This window comes from Mus caroli, chromosome 11 (assembly GCF_900094665.2).
Source record: "Mus caroli chromosome 11, CAROLI_EIJ_v1.1, whole genome shotgun sequence".
NCBI lineage: Eukaryota > Metazoa > Chordata > Mammalia > Rodentia > Muridae > Mus > Mus caroli.
Genome location: NC_034580.1, coordinates 72,629,699 through 72,647,758, shown reverse-complemented (window position 1 = coordinate 72,647,758; position 18,060 = coordinate 72,629,699). Strand labels below are relative to the sequence as shown.

Here is an 18,060-nt window from a genome sequence, read left to right as displayed (position 1 = left end):
CCTGGTCTACAAAGTGAGTTCCAGGACAGCCAGGGCTATACAGAGAAACCCTGTCTCGAAAAACCAAAAAAAAAAAAAAAAAAAAAAAAAAGGAACAAAACCTCAAGAACCCCAGAGGCATATTAGTTCTCAGTGTTCCAGAAATTTATTGTCAATAGTCAATCTTGGTGATATTCTTTGGCTTTTGTCTTCTGATTTTCGGCAGGTTGACCCGGGTGTAAACCCACACTAGAATTCTTGTTGTCCTATGCAGAAGTGGGTTTGTACGTGATCAAGCTTCCACAAGCTGCTCTGTACCAAAATAGAGATGGCGCACGCCTTTAATCCCAGCACTCGGGAGGCAGAGGCAGGCGGATCTCTGAGTTCGAGGCCAGCCTGGTCTACAGAGTGAGTTCCAGGACAGCCAAGGCTACACAGAGAAACCCTGTCTCGAAAAAAACCAAACCAACCAAACAAAAAACCAACCAAAACAAACAAAAAACAGGCAAATAGCTTCAATAAGTAAGACTAAGTTGTTGACAACGTAGGATGCTCCATTAAGGTGAAGTATGAACAGCAATAGGAAGAACCTTCAAAGTAAGTAAACAAGGAGAGGGACTGGAGAGGTGGCTCAGAGGTTGAGAGCACAGTCTGTTCTTCCAGAGGTCTTGAATTCAGTTCCCACCAACCACATGATGGCTCAAAACCATCTATAATGAGATCTGGTGCCCTCTTCTGGTATGCAAACATACATACAGGCAGAACACTGTACACACAATAAATCTTTATTTATTTTTTTTGGGGGGGGTGTTTCTAGACGGGGTTTCTCTGTGTAGTCCTGGCTGTCCTAGAACTCACTTTGTAGACCAGGTTGACCTCAAACTCAGAAATCCGCCTGCCTCTGCCTCCCAAGTGCTGGGATTAAAGGAGATCATTTTTTAAAAAGTACAGATACCCAACCCATCACGCTACTGCTCTTAGGACGAGGCTTACAAGATCTAGAGCCAAAGAACTGATGACTAGGTCATCAGTCCCCAGATAGGCAGAGATCATTAAAATGGAAACAGAGCTTTGTTAATGCACATTACTAGGGACCACTGTCTTCAGTGGTTACGTTCAAAATACATTTAAAAACCTGTTCACGAGTGTACATTAGTGACTGGCTTGATATTTTTACCTCACTATAAACTTACCTGAAAGAAAAGAGGCCTTCTCCCTTAGGCCATATAGGTTTTGAGTACCATGAACAACAATGACCTATTTTTGGCAGCTGGATTGGCTATGAACACACCAGCTTCTGTGGGCAACAGTTCATCCTGGAAAGAGGAGAATACCCTCGGTGGGATGCCTGGAGCGGGAGCAATGCCTATCATATTGAGCGTCTCATGTCCTTCCGACCCATCTGTTCCGCTGTGAGTCTGAAATATCCAGTTTTCTTCAATTGGGGCAGGGTAAAGGATGAGGTCAGACAGGTATTTTTGTTGCTTCTGTCAATTATGTTGACTGTAACAGGAAGCACTGGCTGCTCTTCCAAAGGTCCTGAGCTCAATTCCCAGCAACCACATGGTGGCTCACAATCCCGTGCCCTCTTCTAGTATGTCTGAAAACAACTACAGTGTACTCATCATATATTAAAATAAAATCCTTAAAATAAGTAATTTCTTCCTGAAATTTAGGGAGCAATTCATATTTTTTACTTAATAATATCGAGTTTTCGATTAAGCTCTTGTTTAGGATACAACTGAACTGGCCAAACTTGGTCTGTTTTTCTAATTTTGAAAAACCCTAGTGGGGCTGGAGCAAAAAAAAAAATCTTTTTATTTGTATTGCCATTTACTTGTTGACAAGAGAACCAGAGCCAGGCAATGGTGGGGCACACCTTTAATCCCAGCACTTGGGAGGCAGAGGCAGGCGGATTTCTGAGTTCGAGGCCAGCCTGGTCTACAGAGTGAGTTCCAGGACAGCCAGGGCTATACAGAGAAACCCTGTCTCGAAAAACCAAAAAAATAAAAAGAGAGTAACTGACTTTAAGGACAGTTATGTTCCAGCTCATGGCTTCAGACTGTTTTCAGTAGACTGAATCTGGAGCTGTGCAAGGCAAACAAGAAAGCATAGAGGCAGGAATTTGGATCTAAGACCACCAACGGCAGATCACAGTTATCCATAAACAAGTAAATATTTTAATTCAGGAATAAAGTTTGCAGGAACTACCCTCTTCAATACCAAATCTCCACATTCCTCCTCCAACATGGTGACCCCAGTTGGAAATAGAAGCCTCTAAGAGGCTGCATTTAGTCTGAGAGGTGGACATGGTAGTATATACTTGTAATTCTAGTACCCAGGAAATTTAAAAGGCAATCTTGAACAAAAATGTTTAAGCAGAAACAAACCAACCATTTGATATCTGAGTTTAAAATGGTTCTGAGTTTTGGAATGGCACTTGCCTGGGCTAGATACTTCCTAAATACTCTATCTTATGATTCTTCCCTAAATTTAGTTCTATATCTCCAACTCAAAAGATCTATCTTTGCTGGGACTAAACGTGTACACGATAACAACCCAGCTGGATTTTCTCTTATAAAATCCCTGTTAAGCCCAACAATGATGTTATGACAAAAATTTAGTATAATACAAATTTGTTAAGTTAGAATAACTATGCTACTAAAGTCTTTATAAACTTCTGTATTATAGAATCATAAAGAGTCTAAGGTTACCATCTTCGAGAGAGAGAACTTTATTGGACGCCAGTGGGAAATCTGTGATGACTACCCTTCCTTGCAAGCCATGGGTTGGTTCAACAATGAAGTTGGTTCCATGAAGATACAATGTGGGGCGTAAGTACAAAAACAAGGATGAAACACATTTCTGAGACTTGCAAATACTAAGATATAAGGGATGTTTTACTAGATATCATAGACTGGCATATTAATACTGATCTAGAATGCTTTGCTCCAGCTACAACTTGCTCTATTTTCCTCAAATGGTTATCTTTGTTTTTTTTGTTGTTTTTCGAGACAGGGTTTCTCTTTATAGCTCTGGCTGTCCTGGAACTCACTTTGTAGACCAGGCTGGCCTCGAACTCAGAAATCCACCTGCCTCTGCCTCCCAAATGCTGGGATTAAAGGCGTGTGCCACCACTGCCCGGCTGGTTATCTTTATAGAAGCAGTTACTCTGACACCTTTATTTATTTTATGTATATGAGTACACTGTAGCTGTCTTCAGACATACAAGAGGACATCGAATCACATTACAGATGGTTGTGAGCCACCATATAGTTACTGGGTATTGAACTCAGGACCTCTGGAAGTGCAGCTAGCACTCTAAATCACAGAGCCACCTCTCCAGTCCCCTTTACTTTTTCATAAGGCTAGTTGGAACCTAACCTACTAATGACTTGATATCGAGAAAAAAAGTACTCAGGTTTTTGGGAGGGGGGTTATGAACTTACCAGATTTAATAACAAAATATGCTTTGAATTTTCTAGTTGGGTTTGCTACCAGTACCCTGGATATCGTGGTTATCAGTATATCTTGGAATGTGACCACCACGGAGGAGACTACAAGCACTGGAGAGAGTGGGGATCTCACGCCCAGACTTCCCAGATCCAATCAATTCGCCGAATACAACAGTAGAGTAAAAGTTCCAAAATTCCTCAAGCATGACATCTTGCTAAGCACTCTAGAATTTTATGTTCTGCCCAGACACTGCTTCCAAATGTTAGCGCTAAAATCCACAATAAATGTCATTTAAAAAAAAGTACCTTGGAAACTGATTCAAATACTTTATACAAACCTCTTTTGTGGCTGATTATTTTTAAAAGACAAGTCTTGGGGGAAAACAACAACAACAAAAAAGCCAGGGCTGGGGATGGCTCAGTTGTTAAGAGCAAGCACTGACTGCTCTTCCAGAAGTCAGGAGTTCAAATCCCAGCAACCACATGGTGGCTCACAACCATCTGTAATGAGATCTGATGCCCTCCTCCTATGGTGTGTGAAGACAGATAGCTAGTGCACTTATATAAAATAATAGGCCTGAGTGAGCTGGGCACGAGAGAGTGGGGCTGGAACTGGCCAGGGTTAAAAAAAAACAAAACCACACACACACACACACACACACAAAGGAAAACAACTCCCAACCACCTGGCAGTGGTGGCGCACGCCTTTAATCCCAGCACTGGGAAGGCAGAGGCAGGTGGATCTGAGTTTGATTGAGGCCAACGGGGTTTATACAGTAAGTTCCGGAACAACAAGAGCTATAGAGTGAGACCCTGTTTCAAGAAAAGAGACATAATAATCACAAGACCGAAGCTCTTTGCACAATTGACCTTTGTAAAATCAATGTTATTGTCTGATCTAAATTTTCAGAAAGGAATTTAATAATTAAAATACGCACACACACAAAAACCCACAAACACCTCAAAAACTTTTAAACTTTTTTATTCAATGTACACTTAATTGTCTTATTTGATCTACAAATCTCAAGTTTTTCTGATAAAATAAGTAAATCTGAGTATGGTTGTGGAGTGTAATTCTGTATTTTTAAAACACTGAACATTAAGTAAGACATTAATAAAGGAAGATCATCATGTAACTGACACTTCCTTGGAATCCATAACATCAACAGCTTTAGTATAACTAAGCAGTCAGTTATTTAGCAAAACAATAAACTTCTGGTCACTGTTCTATCTAAAAAGACCTACTTTTATTATTTTTTAAACTGGGCAAAACAAGTATTGAAAAAAATTTCAGCAGGAAAAGGGCCAACAACATCTTCTAACGTGACTATAATGCACTAATTCTCCTTTTCCAGAATTAAAAGGCAACCCAGCTCATAAATCAATATCTGCACACAATAGAGATTACTTTACTTCTCCAATACATTTACTATGTTGTTGCCATGCAGGCCAGTCTGGCTTGGAACTCACAATCCGCTTGCTTCAGCCTTCTGGTTACCAGGATTACAGGTGTAATCAACTACTAAGATGTGAATCAGACTAATGACAGATATGCAAAGTAGCCAAAGCCATCCAAGCTGTTCGCTACAACCTGTGTTTATAAGGTTATGCATCATTAACCACATTTTGAATCTTTACTAGATTTTTGTTATTGTCACTATTAACAAACAGAATTTTTGCTGTCTTTTCAAAAATCAACAAGATGAAAGATAAGTACCCCTCTTTTAATAGATAAAGCTATAAAATGAAATATATCTTGTATCTGGGAGCCTGGGGAAAACACCATTGATAAGATCTTCTACTCGTCTACAAATGTCCTAAGGAAATGAACAAAGCTATCTGTTAGAAGATGAATGACAAGATCTGGCCTGCACATCTACACAACTTTGTAAGTGCAAACTTCATGTAAGTGAAACTACTTAGAACATGCAACTGCGGTGAATTAACCAAACATGCCCAGATCATGAACTTGCTCAGATCAACTTGGGCTTTTCAATATATCTTTAAAACAATCTTGTGCTTTGACCTTTAAACTTACTTTAATTTCAAATCATCCAGTTAATCAAATTCATGTTAAAATAAAGGTTAAAAGGCTATCCTATCTTTAAACCAGATTTAAGACATAAAATTGTCAGAGCTTCATATGGCAAAGGTCTATCCTTCATTTCAGTTTGAATGACTTTCCATTTCCTTTTCATAAATATTTAAAATTTCACTGAGAACATTGGATCCAATGGTTTATAAAGCTGATACAACTGTCCTATTTGAAAAAAAGCCCTTTAATAGATACAAGTCAAGCTCTCATTTCAACTCAACTTTATTCAGTGGGTGCCAGTTTTCCTCCATTTTAGTTCCGCTGATGAGCTAGCCCACATTATAACTTTAAACCATGTTTCCAAAGATGGTAAAGCTAAGAACAGCAAAATAATGACAGATTACTTTTGGTAATGACACACAAATTAAACTTTCAAAACATGTGCATAGCTTTATTCATCTACTTAAATCTAACCTTTTCACGGAGCTTCGGCAAAACTGAGTGTGCAAAATGCATTTCTAAAACGTAATGCAAGCAAAGCTTTTCACATTTACACTGGCAGGAAATACAGAAACTAACAAGTCACGTTAGGGAGAGTTCAGATCTGTCTTTGTTTACTGTATTTTGACAAGAATTGCACAATTTATTTTGAGACAAGTGTTGCAGACATGAATATTAAAAATTCCTAAGCAAGGTGCTTCAACAATAAAATTGTTGGAATGAGCCAATAACTTGAAGTAAAGCTCACAAAGAATCCCAAATTAATGTGGACACCCATCATCTTCCTGTATTGTTGCAAACAATGCTTTTAATAATACCTTTCATAACACTAAAGGAGGCAGCAAGCTCAAACTTTTTTCAAAGCGCACAAAAAAATGGTATTATCACATTACTTGAAGGTGGTGTTAAGGATAGGGTAGGTAGTGAAAGGTAGTGAATAATCTTTACTATTTCCCTACAGACCAGCCACTAACAGACTATGGGGGTGGGGGAGACTAGTGAAAAAGCAAGTCACTTCCCCAGTTTATAAAAGAGTTCCAGTTTGACAAGATCTATAACTTTAAACAGAGAGCACCAGTTGGGCAATAGAATGAACATTTCAACTGCATAAAAATCAGTGAGGTGGTAAGACCCATCAACATCTCAGGCATTTACTACATGGCCTTTCCAAAGTTAATATACATGCAAGGCACACTGATATAAAAATACATCTCTGGCCAACAAATATATTAGTAAGCAAATTAAAAATTTGGCTCTGCAATATTGGCAACATCAAAATATAACCAGATAGCTTTGGACCACACATCATTCTCATATTCCTCCACCTCATTTGGTGTCCTTCCTCTATACTTTTTTGGGCTTTTCCTCCTTCATCTTTGAGTATGTGCTTGCAAAGATATTTTTCCTTTGTCAAGTTGCATTCTTACACCTTGTTTATCTTTGAATATATACTAGAGAAGTGGAATAGTTGGGAGCTTGTTAACTAAACTAAGTATGATTGGTTTAGGGTAGCATTACTTCTCTGAAATAAATGTAATAAAAAAACCCAGCTTACTGACAACTAAAAAAAAAACAATGAAATGACTTCCTCTAATTCTTCCCAAGTCTTTTTGAAGCAGAAGGAATAGAAACAAAGCTATGACTTAAAATATTTTCAGTAGTAGAAGACACTTTAAGGCCAAAATATAATATTAACCAAAAATTTAAAGTTATTGTCCCCTTCATAAATCAACACAAACTAGACTACTTTACTACTCACACCTGAAGAGAATAATAAACTCTGTTCACTTTTGTTAGTGGCTGTGCTACTAAAAAAAAGGTATTAAAGCAACCTATGGTATATAGTAATGTTAAAAAGTGCATCACATTCTTGATTTCTCAGTTTTCCATAGCAGCAGCAGCAGCAGCAGCAGGCGTAATCTAAGACAAAACAGTTGTTTTCATTCTAAAGATGCAATAATACCTAATGAAATGTATTAAAGATTGTGAAAAATTATCTACAAAAGTTTTAAATGCAAACACACTTAATGGACAAGTAGAACTTAAGGTATTCGTTCATATTTACATATTAAAACCATTTTGTTAACACCAAATCTTTACAATTAGTAAAAGAAATGTGCATTTTAATAAGAGATGTTACTAAAGCAGTATTCATTTTGGAGCCTTTGTTTAGCACCTGAGGAAAGGGGATATATATACAGAAAGCTATTGTAATGTTAATCTAAGTTGTTTGGTCTGAAGATTAAAACAGATTACAAGGAAAGCCAAACTGAACAGGGGGAAACACTTGTAACTATTTCAAATAAAGCTGTTAAATAACAGACATTGCTAGGCTTGGTGGCAATCGGAGGCAGAGGCAGGCGGATCTAAGTTCCAAGCCAGCCTAGTATGCAGAGCAAGTTCCAGGCCAGTCAGTACTACACTGAGAAACCCTGTATCAACACCCCCACCCCACCTAAAAAAAAGCAAAAAACCCAAAAACTTCAGACATCTAAACGTTATGACTTCAGAACAAAATTTTCTAATTAAGAAATGTTTGAACCAGCAATCCAATTACAGCTTAGGGTGTCTATTGAGTTTCTAGTCCATATTTGACAGTCCTCAGAATAGAATAGTATTACACGACTGCTGCTCTGCTGGGCACTTTATGATGGAGAACTTAAAACTCAACTACTGCTGGCATTCTTTAACTGCTTTAAGACTTTCTTAAAACTCAGTAGATCAGTTCTTGAGTGGAGTTAATAATATCATTCTTGCCACTCACTGACATATATATACCTAAGTGTTCATAAGCATTTTAAGATACCCACAGCAGAAGCCCACCTTCAACACAGAAGTCTACTGATGCCAAAGAGAAAAATCAGTGACTTGTCATCAGGCCTTGTGTTCTTCTGGCCACCTTTAAGTAGCTACTTAAGACTTTTACTCTTGTCCTGTGCTTTCCTACCAAGCTTCTAGGAGACGGGGAAGTAAACCCCATCCCTAATGCAGTCCTATCAAAACCCACTCTGGCAGGCAAACATCACGTATCTGGCCCACTACATTACTAGTTCAGTTGGTTAATATATAAAAGGAGGTGTGTATTTTTAAAATATGGTGAAGTGGTATCAAACAATTCTGCACACTAAGTGACTTGAGAGACACCTTACCACACCAAAACCACCCTATTTAGACAGGTTTTTTAAATTGAGCCAAGTCTTCAATATCCTTGGCATGTGCCCATCTGGTTCAAGTTCACATTACATGCCTTTTCACTGACCTCAAAAAAAAAAAAAAAAAGAAAAAAAGAAAAAAGCTTTTGGTGAAGGCTGGCAACAAGTCTACCAAGTGTTCAGCTACTGCTGACACGTCCAATTTTGTGAAGACACTGCCCTATCAATTGAGGTTTGCCTTATTTTCTCCACAAACTGTCATTGAAACAAAATTACAGCACTGTTTTTTTGTTTTTGCTGATTGAGTGGTAACTAGGAAAGCCGATGGAGGATGGGGGGAAAAAGGTGTCACTACCAAGTTTTTAGATATTGGCTATCCCCTCCTAGAAAGTAGAGAAGAGCAGGCTACTATAGACACCATAAAAACTTTATTAATGTGAAGGTTCACTACTAAGGTTAGAGGAAATACTATGCAATTAACTTCAGGTTGTTGAAGTGAGAATGGAGAAAAGATAAATACACCCTGTCTTTTGTGAGGAAGGGAGATTATTCAAGACTTTTACACAAAATTGAGTGGTATGTGACATAAAACCTACAATCAAGACGAACTGAAAAAAAAAAGGAAATCATCACCCATAATTAGTTTCTTAGCCATTAAAAAAATAGGTCATGATTTCATCCTTAGTGCCATTTTCTAGTACTACCCTTGAAGGATTTAAACCACCTGACTTTATCCCATGTAATGAAAACAAATGGCACAAAATAAATACAAGTTTCATTCTCTGAATACTAATATAATGTCTTACACATTCATTTACTATTTCTTAGTATCTTCATCTTTCCCCAACATACACACACACACACACACACACACACACACACACCTTTTTTCAGTCTTTTAAATGGAGGGATGTTAAAAATCCCCTCTAGACTGTATTTGGTTTATGCTACAGTACTAATACTCTGAGTTGAAGGAAAATTCTTTATACCAACATGTTGTTATTTAAATGTGCTAAATTAAATCACAGCTGATCTTTCTTTTAGAAGCTTACACACACACACAAAAAAAATCAGAAAGCAGATGAACTCGTAAGACTTTTTAATAAGTGCTCTGTAAGGAACTGTGTGAGGACCTAAGGAGAAAGATTGAGACAAGTATCCAACAGCACAAAAGATATCTGTCCCAAAGTCCTGCTCGTACTGAGGCAATTAAGTCCATTAACCCAATGTCCAAAAAATACTGACAGTTAATATGATGGGCCACTAGGGATCCCATAAAGTTAAGAGACATTTCTAACTACTATATATATATATATATGTATATATATACCTCTAACCACATTATTGAGAAAATTTCAGTGGACAAATCAAAGTGAAATGTTGCATTGTTTCATTTAGAAGTGAGATTCTCAACCCTTGGACAGAGAAGGAGAAATAACCTCTTTTTAGCTTCTCTGTACAGAGGCCTGAAGTTATGGAAAGGGAACGATGAAAGTGAAGGCCTTTAAAGGTACTAAGTATTAACTTCTAAGTTAAAAATCCCAATTCAGGAAACTAGAATTTTCTTTTCATTTTGACTATGTTCATTCAACCTTGTACTCCACAAACCAAGGAAGTATAATTTTGTTTTGTTTTGTTTTTGTGATTTGTGCAACAGAAGAACTTTTAAATTCCAGGCAAGCAAAATGGACATTTTAAAAAAAAGTGGGGTAAGGATTCGGCCCTAAGGCGACAAGTGGTCACACAAGGCAATTAAACACACAGCAGAACTTTAAAACCTATAAACAAACTGGAGCCTCGTTTTTCTTTAATCAAGATTATTTTTTTAAATTTTCTGAAAATTTTTATTTAAAAAAAAAAAAAAAGGAACACAAAACACAGACTCAGTTCAATATGTGGCATGTTGCATTTTCCAGTTTGTTCAATGCTTTAAAGCTCAAGGATGCCTCACTGATGTACACCGGCCTGAAGCATCCTAGCTTTTGGCAAGCAGGCAGGAGACTCAACAACAAAAACAAATAAACAACAAAAACAAAAACAAAAAAAAAATCAAAATAGGAACAAAGCGACTAAATGCAGGGCACATCTGTAAACATATTATACATTTGAAAATTACAATATCAGTAAAAGTGATACAGTTTACAGGTGAAATGAAACTATCTGAAACTGGCCTACCACAAGTTTCTGAACCTGGACTGATACAATAAGTTATTATATATATTATGTATAAAAAGTTTTGTTTACATCAAGTGGAATTGGCAATCCATGCTTATACTTAAAAAAAAAAAAAATCTAAGCAGGGCAGAAATCCAGACTAAAAAGTATTTTTCTCTGCAGTAAATCAAATAGCTTCTTTCATGAACATTTGTTAAAAACCTGAAATAGTTAACAAAACCAGAAAATCCATCCACACTACAATCTCTCAAAACTGGACATTTCTTAGAAAACAAGAATAAAAAGTAACTACTTCCTCCCCCAAAGTGTCTAGGGGATCCAGTTCGCCTTTGTTAGAAGACTGCAACTGTATAAATGCCCTGCTGGTTTAACTTGTATTTGACATACATGGATACATTAATTTCTCTGTATGTGTTATGTGTGTGATGTGTTGCTACATCAGGCCAGAGAACTTGTTTTTATGCCACTAACATCACCCAGTCTTAAATTGGACCCTTCGTTTCTACACACACACACACACACACACACACACACACACACACACACACACAAAAGCATGCTATACACAAGCTGCAGCACAACAGGATGGTAATGCGATGATAAGACAGGGCTAATGCTCTTTCTGCCCAAAACAAAATTCAGAATTTCACATTATTTTTCTTTAAAAAAAAGAAAAAAAAATAACCAAAGAAACCCAATCTTGCTCTAATGATAAAATATATTAAGATATAATCAGAAACAAGTAAGCTTAGAAGTAAAATTTGCTTGAAAACACACCTTCTATAATCAGGATTTATTACCTCCTCACTGGCTAAAAAAACAGACGGTTTTCATGAATTTTTTTTCTTTTGCTGAGAAACTGAAATTAAAAGAATTTACAGAAAGGTACATAAGTTTCTCTTAAATGGTTGATGAAAAACAAGAGTATACACTTAGTGTTAGTGACAGAGAGCAAGTCTGAGCACCTACAGCGGAAAAGCAGAATATATTTTTGCTCCCAGTTACACAATTACAATGGGTAATTATCAGCCAATTACTTGTTCTGCAACTTTTCTTTGAATGACAATCTTAGATGTTCAAAGTCAAAACATGTAACCAAAGTATGTTAACTATATACCCACAAACTATTCCAGGATTGTAGAACTTCAATGCCCTCCCCCTGTCCCCACCCAACAAAAAATAAAAGGAAAGGAACTATTTCCCCAACACCCCACATAGGCTGCAGAACTCTTGGCAAGACATGCAAATCATTGTATTAAAACAAAAAAACAAAAAACAAACAACAAAAAACATCCCTGCAAACTTCAAGGCATTTATCCAGCATTCTCGCAGGGCTCAAAACTAAAAGATCAAGGGTGGAGTAGGGGAAAATGTTGAATCATTCTGGGTTCCCCGTGATTAGTGTATCACTTTAGTCACAGAACAAGGTACAGATACCTAGAAGTAAGTGGATTTGCCTTTCCAGTGGGTCATTTGTTGCCCAAGCAGATGACAGCAGGAACTTTAGAACCACGCTTGTTAAGTCTGTATTCATTAATCACTTGCATTCACACTTAAAAACAAAAACTAACAAAATAATAAAGAAAAAGACTATTCAGTACCGGAGATTAAATAACCATGTGTAGTCTCTTGAAATAAATTTGATTCCTTAAGAAGTCTAATTACTTTCAGTTGCCTTTTTTTAAATAACTATATATATATATGTATATATATATATATATTTGTATATATTATCCTGTGATTCTACTTATGGTTCCTCTGCTGCGTTGAAGATCTAGGAGCATAAAAGCCTTGTGTCCCACATGAACGGTGGCTCTAATGCTGCAGAAAGGTTACAAATAGGCAGTCTGGTCCTTCATTGATCTGGACTATCCATGGCTTCATTGTAAGTGATTATCCTTTTGGGATCTAGAGGCAAAGTGAAAAAGTAAACTAATTAAGCAAATTCAAAACAAAACCTCACAATTAACCCAGAAACAAATCACAAGCAATCATTCAACTTTTCTGATTTTTCAACTGGAGCTGTGGCTGCTCGGTACACCAAATAAATTCCCAACAACAGGTACTCTACAACCCAGTGAAGACTTCAACCTCTAGAGACTAACCCTTTCCTGTTTCAGTTCATTTAGTAAGGCGTTTTCCTTGTGATTCGCCTGATTACAAAAGTAGGAAAAGTAAAAAGGAGAAAAAGAGCCCAAGTCATAAGATAATAGAGAAATTCTTGGGCTTATTTTGTTTTTAGCAAGAAATTTAGCAAGGTCTCATGTGATCCAGGATGGTCTCTAAACTTGCTGTGTAGCTGACCTTGATTGAACTCCTAGTGTCCCTCTTGATTGAACTCCTGAGTCTTTCTGCCAGGTGCTGCATGTGCCATCATGCCCCAGCCTAAAATTTATTTTAACCACAGTGGGATGTTCGGCAAGGAATGGCTGGCTCAAATAAAACCTAACACCAAATATTTCATGGTAATAATCAACTAAATCACAATAACTAGCTTAGTTCTAGTCACTTTATTTACTCCTTATTTCCCACAATATTATTTCCATTTTTATACTCAGCAAACATAAATTTAAGAGCCAACATACAGAGCACATGCCTAGAAAATAAAAGACCTTGAGTCCAATCATATCAGAAGAAATCTTTGCAACTGTCAAAACATGCCTGGGCAAAGACTACAAGGCTAATTTTTTTTAAATGCTACCCTAAATTCTTTTCTTTCTATTTTTTTTAAAGTTCTTTTTTGTTTGTTTGTTTTTGTTTTTGAGACAGGGTTTCTCTGTGTAGCCCTGGCTGTCCTGGAACTCACTCTGTAGACCAGGCTGGCCTTGAACTCAGAAATCCACCTGCCTCTGCTTCCCCAGTGCTTGGGATTAAAGGCGTGTGCCACCACTGTCCCCCAGTGCCTAAATGCTTATTAAGTAGCTATTCTGTGTTCCCTTCTAGAGAGTTCATTAAAAATTTGTTTTATATTTACATACTTGTGTATGTTGATGTGTATGGCATGGCACATATAAAGGGCAAAGGACAACAACTTTTTGAAGTTAATTCTCTCCTCCTGACCACCTTTATTTATATGGGTTTTGAAAATTAAATTCACATTTCCACCTTTACCTGCTAAACATCTAGCCAGTTATTACTACAGCCTTCCTAGCCTTGATCTCAGAATATAGCCTGACTCTGCTGGGATTAAAGGTGTGTGATACTAACTAGACCTAGTATATCTTAAAAAGTTAGTATGCTTAAGTAAAACGGAAAACCAGGAAGCCAAGTGATAGAGGGGCACTTGTTTAATTCCAACACTTGAGAGGCTGAGGCAAGTGGATCTCTGCATTCAAGGATAGCTCGGTCTACATAGTTAGTTCCAAGTCAACCAAGAGCTACACAAATAAAAAAGATACCCTTGTCTAGAAAAACCAAACCAAATGAAAAACAACAAAAACTAGGAACATAGCTCAGTTAGAATGCTTTCCTCATTTGCTTGAGGTCCTGGATTCTTCCATTCCCCACCCCCCACCCCCTGCCACGCTCCCAAGATGAGTATGCAAACCTTTAATTCATTATTTAATAGAAAGGAATAGATCTGAAAATACTTAAGAACAAATTATCTCATTTATCTTAGCTTAAAGTGGTTGCTTACACTTTAAATACCATCTGAGCCAGGTCAGGCTCTGAGTTTGAGGCCAACCTGGTCTACTGATAGAATTCCAGGAGGCAGAGGCAGGCGGATTTCTGAGTTTGAGGCCAGCCTGGTCTACAAAGTGAGCTCCAGGACAGCCAGTTTCTATACAGAGAAACCCTGTCTCGAAAAAAAAAAAAAAAAAAAAGCAAACAAAATAAAACCACAAAAAATTAACCTGGCTTCTTAACAAGAAGTTGATACAAGGGGGCTGGTGAGATGGCTCAGTGGGTAAGAGCACCCGACTGCTCTTCCGAAGGTCCAAAGTTCAAATCCCAGCAACCACATGGTAGCTCACAACCATCCGTAATGAGATCTGACTCCCTCTTCTGGAGTGTCTGAAGACAGCTACAGTGTACTTATATATAATAAAAATAAATAAATCTTTAAAAAAAAAAAGAAGTTGATACAAAAATATCCTTTTTAGAACTCCAAACACAACCTGCCATGAAGACAATACTAATCCCTACAGTCACTAGCTATTTAACAATTTTGTATTTTACAATTACGGAATTCATTTTGCAGTCTCTTTCCCATTCCTGTTTGATTTGAAATGTATAAAGAAACAATTTAAGTGTTTACTAATTATCTCTAAGCCATGGCTGTATTAAAAAAAAAAAACTTGATCCTTGACTCTAAGAAAAGGAGATTAGCTATGATGCCTACAAACACCAACCACCAGCAATGATAACCTTAAGGGTGCAATAGTGGCACACATACCTTGGCATAAGCAACAAGTCTCTAATGAGACTCAAGACCCCCTTAACAAAAGGGAAAATCATTCCTGGTACTGGAAACCTAGACAAATACCTATGGCTAGTAAAATCATGGATCTTGGGTGAAAATATACAATCATCACTTTACAATCCAGCATAATCCTTACAATAAATAATATTTGTTCCTATGTGGACAATTAAGTGTAGCCCTCACCCCACATAAACGAAACTTCTCTGCAACACACTGGCTGTTAACACAATCCTCTCCTAGTGATGACACAGAAACTATACCCATCAAGTCTCACCAACATGACTGCCTAGATATGAGCTGAACAAGGAAAACAATAGACATGCTAAAGTGAATGAGCAAGTCCAGGAGCTTCAACCCAACACTACAGGCAACTATGGCAACAAAGAAACACCTGGGAGCTGAGAAGTCTTCCCCAGAAAAGATCACACCAACTGATTATCCAATACCAAATGATCAGCCCTGAAATCATACACATACAAGTAACACTGTACAAACAAACTGAACAGGTTATTTACGTAATTAGGGACTTGAAAGCAATCAAAGACAACATGTCAATTGTATACCCATTCCCTGTCCTACTTGTTCAATCTTGGTTATGGGAGGATAAAAGTGAATGCTAATTCTTTTCATTTCCAAACACCATTCAATACAGTCTAGATGTTTCTCTAACACTGATTATCCTAAAATATGAAATGTTTTAGTTCTTAGGGTATCCTTTTGTTTACCACATAAGCACAGGCAGAATGGCTAAAGGTAAAAACATTTATATTGACTTACTCAAAATATTTGTATTTGGAAGAGACAGGAAGGCACTGGGAAGGGCTGGCTGTACTGGGGTCATGCCCAAGGCCTTGTCTATTAAGCGTGAGCTCTATACTAAGCATTACACTCTGAGCCTCTGCAGGTGTGGTAGCACACGCCTCTAACCCCAGCACTTGGATCCATTTAAGCTTAAGGCCAGCCAGGTCTACACAGAGAAAACCTGTCTAAAAAAGAAAAAGAACTAAACTATTTTAAAAGGTAGAGTTTCCATGTTCCCTGAAAAACTGTAGCCCATTATAGCCTTAAATTTAAAGCTTCAGCCTTCAAAGAGATGAGATTACAAGTCACTCTTTAGCAGTCTTGGTATGGCAATTACTGTCTTTTCTTTTGAAGAGTTGTTAATTTACTACAAAAAATAAAGCCTGTTGCCAGGCAGTGGTGACACACATCTTTAATCCCAGCACTCAGGAGGTAGAGGCAGAGGCAGGCAGATTTCTGAGTTCGAGGCCAGCCTGGTCTACAAAGTGAGTTCCAGGAGAGCCAGGGCTATACAGAGAAACCGTGTCTCAAAAAACCAAAAAAATTAATAATAAAAAGTAAAGCCTGGGGCTGGTGAGATGGCTCAGTGGGTAAGAGCACCCGACTGCTCTTCTGAAGGTCCAGAGTTCAAATCCCAGCAACCAAATGGTGGCTCACAACCATCTGTAATGAGATCTGACTACCTCTTCTGGAGTGTCTGAGGACAGCTACAGTGTACTTACATATAATAAATAAATAAATCTTTAAAAAAAAAAAAAAGTAAAGCCTGTTAATGAATAGAATAGGTCATGATTCCAAATTAGTCTCACTAAAACAAATGTCATAATTAGTATTAACATTTTAAGTAGCAAACCATTCTTACCTTGCTTCTGCAAATTCCATATAGATTCCATTTCTGTAAGAGAGGAAAAATTATTAATGAATGCTGAATAAAACTCTGCTTATCCCTTATAATAATGCTATACTTTTATCTCTTACATCTGAAAAACCTAGACTGATTACTGCTGGGATAAAGGTAGGACTGACTGATAAAGTATAGCTTTATGCAACACAAGGCACTAAAATTTTGAAATAGATTATGTAAATGCTAATTATGAAAAATCAATCATTAGGCTGGCAGAATTGCTTCCTACCAACCCTAATGTCAAGTTACAATCTCTAAGACCTACGTGGTAGAAGAATGCTGGTTGTTCATTGACCTCCACACACAGTTATAAGATACATATGTACATGTGTATGTGTGTGTGTGTGTACATACAAAATAAAAGCTAATTGTTATGTGAAATTGGTAAGATTCTATATTCACAAATAGCAAAGATATGCAAAAGTGTACATATAGTAAATATTTTTTACCTACTACCCCAGTACACAAAGCTTTACAGCAGAAATCTAAATGATTAAGACCATAAATAGCTTTTAATACTTATAATACAAAACCCAAAGAATTAGTCCCTGAAAATAGAAATGAGGGCTGGTGAGATGGCTCAGTGGGTTAAGAGCACCTGGCTGCTCTTCTGAAGGTCCAGAGTTCAAATCCCAGCAACCACATGGCGGCTCACAACCACCCTAAATGAGATCTAGCGCCATCTTCTGGTGTGTCTGAAGACAGCTACAGTGTACTTACATATAATAAAAAAAAAAAAGAAAAAAAGAAAATATAGAAATGAAAACTATTCAGGGGGGTGGGGGGGAGAGAGAATGAACTTTGTAGACCATGATAGCCTTGAACTCAAGACATCCACCAGTGTTGGTCTTCTGACAGAGGCACAAAATAAAAAATAAACACCCCCCAAAAAACGCTAAATTTCTTTTTAACGAAATTTATCTTTAAAGTTTGATATTGAGGTAGGATTTCACTATGTAACCCTGAGTGGCCTCTAAGCTGACATATTCAAACTGGTCTTGAACTTGAGAGCCTTTTTTAAAAAAGTATTTAGCCCTGCGGTGGTGGCCCACGCCTTTAATCCCAGCACTCGGGAGGCAGAGGCAGGCAGATTTCTGAGTTCGAGGCCAGCCTGGTCTACAAAGTGAGTTCCAGGA

The 18,060-nt window shown here is 37.5% G+C and overlaps 2 protein-coding genes across 3 annotated transcripts in view; one reads left to right on the top strand and one right to left on the bottom strand.

Moving 5' to 3' along the window:
• The window catches only part of Cryba1 (crystallin beta A1), a 6,975-nt gene extending 3,226 nt beyond the window's left edge, over positions 1-3,749 (top strand). Inside the window, exons 4-6 of one of the 2 annotated variants that reach the window (XM_021175588.1) lie at positions 1,250-1,391; positions 2,671-2,813; positions 3,465-3,749. In XM_021175588.1, the coding sequence (XP_021031247.1) occupies positions 1,250-1,391; positions 2,671-2,813; positions 3,465-3,612 (433 nt within the window). In that variant the 3' untranslated portion in view covers positions 3,613-3,749. The remainder of the gene's footprint in view (positions 1-1,249; positions 1,392-2,670; positions 2,814-3,464) is intronic. The other variant, XM_021175589.1, reaches the window with a different exon arrangement.
• Positions 3,750-9,703: 5,954 nt separating this feature from the next.
• Nufip2 (nuclear FMR1 interacting protein 2) overlaps positions 9,704-18,060 on the bottom strand; it is a 27,831-nt gene continuing 19,474 nt past the window's right edge. Inside the window, exons 3-4 of the mRNA XM_021175587.2 lie at positions 16,883-16,915; positions 9,704-12,704 (exon numbers count right to left, since the gene is read on the bottom strand). Of these exons, the coding sequence (XP_021031246.1) occupies positions 12,652-12,704; positions 16,883-16,915 (86 nt within the window). The 3' untranslated portion in view covers positions 9,704-12,651. The remainder of the gene's footprint in view (positions 12,705-16,882; positions 16,916-18,060) is intronic.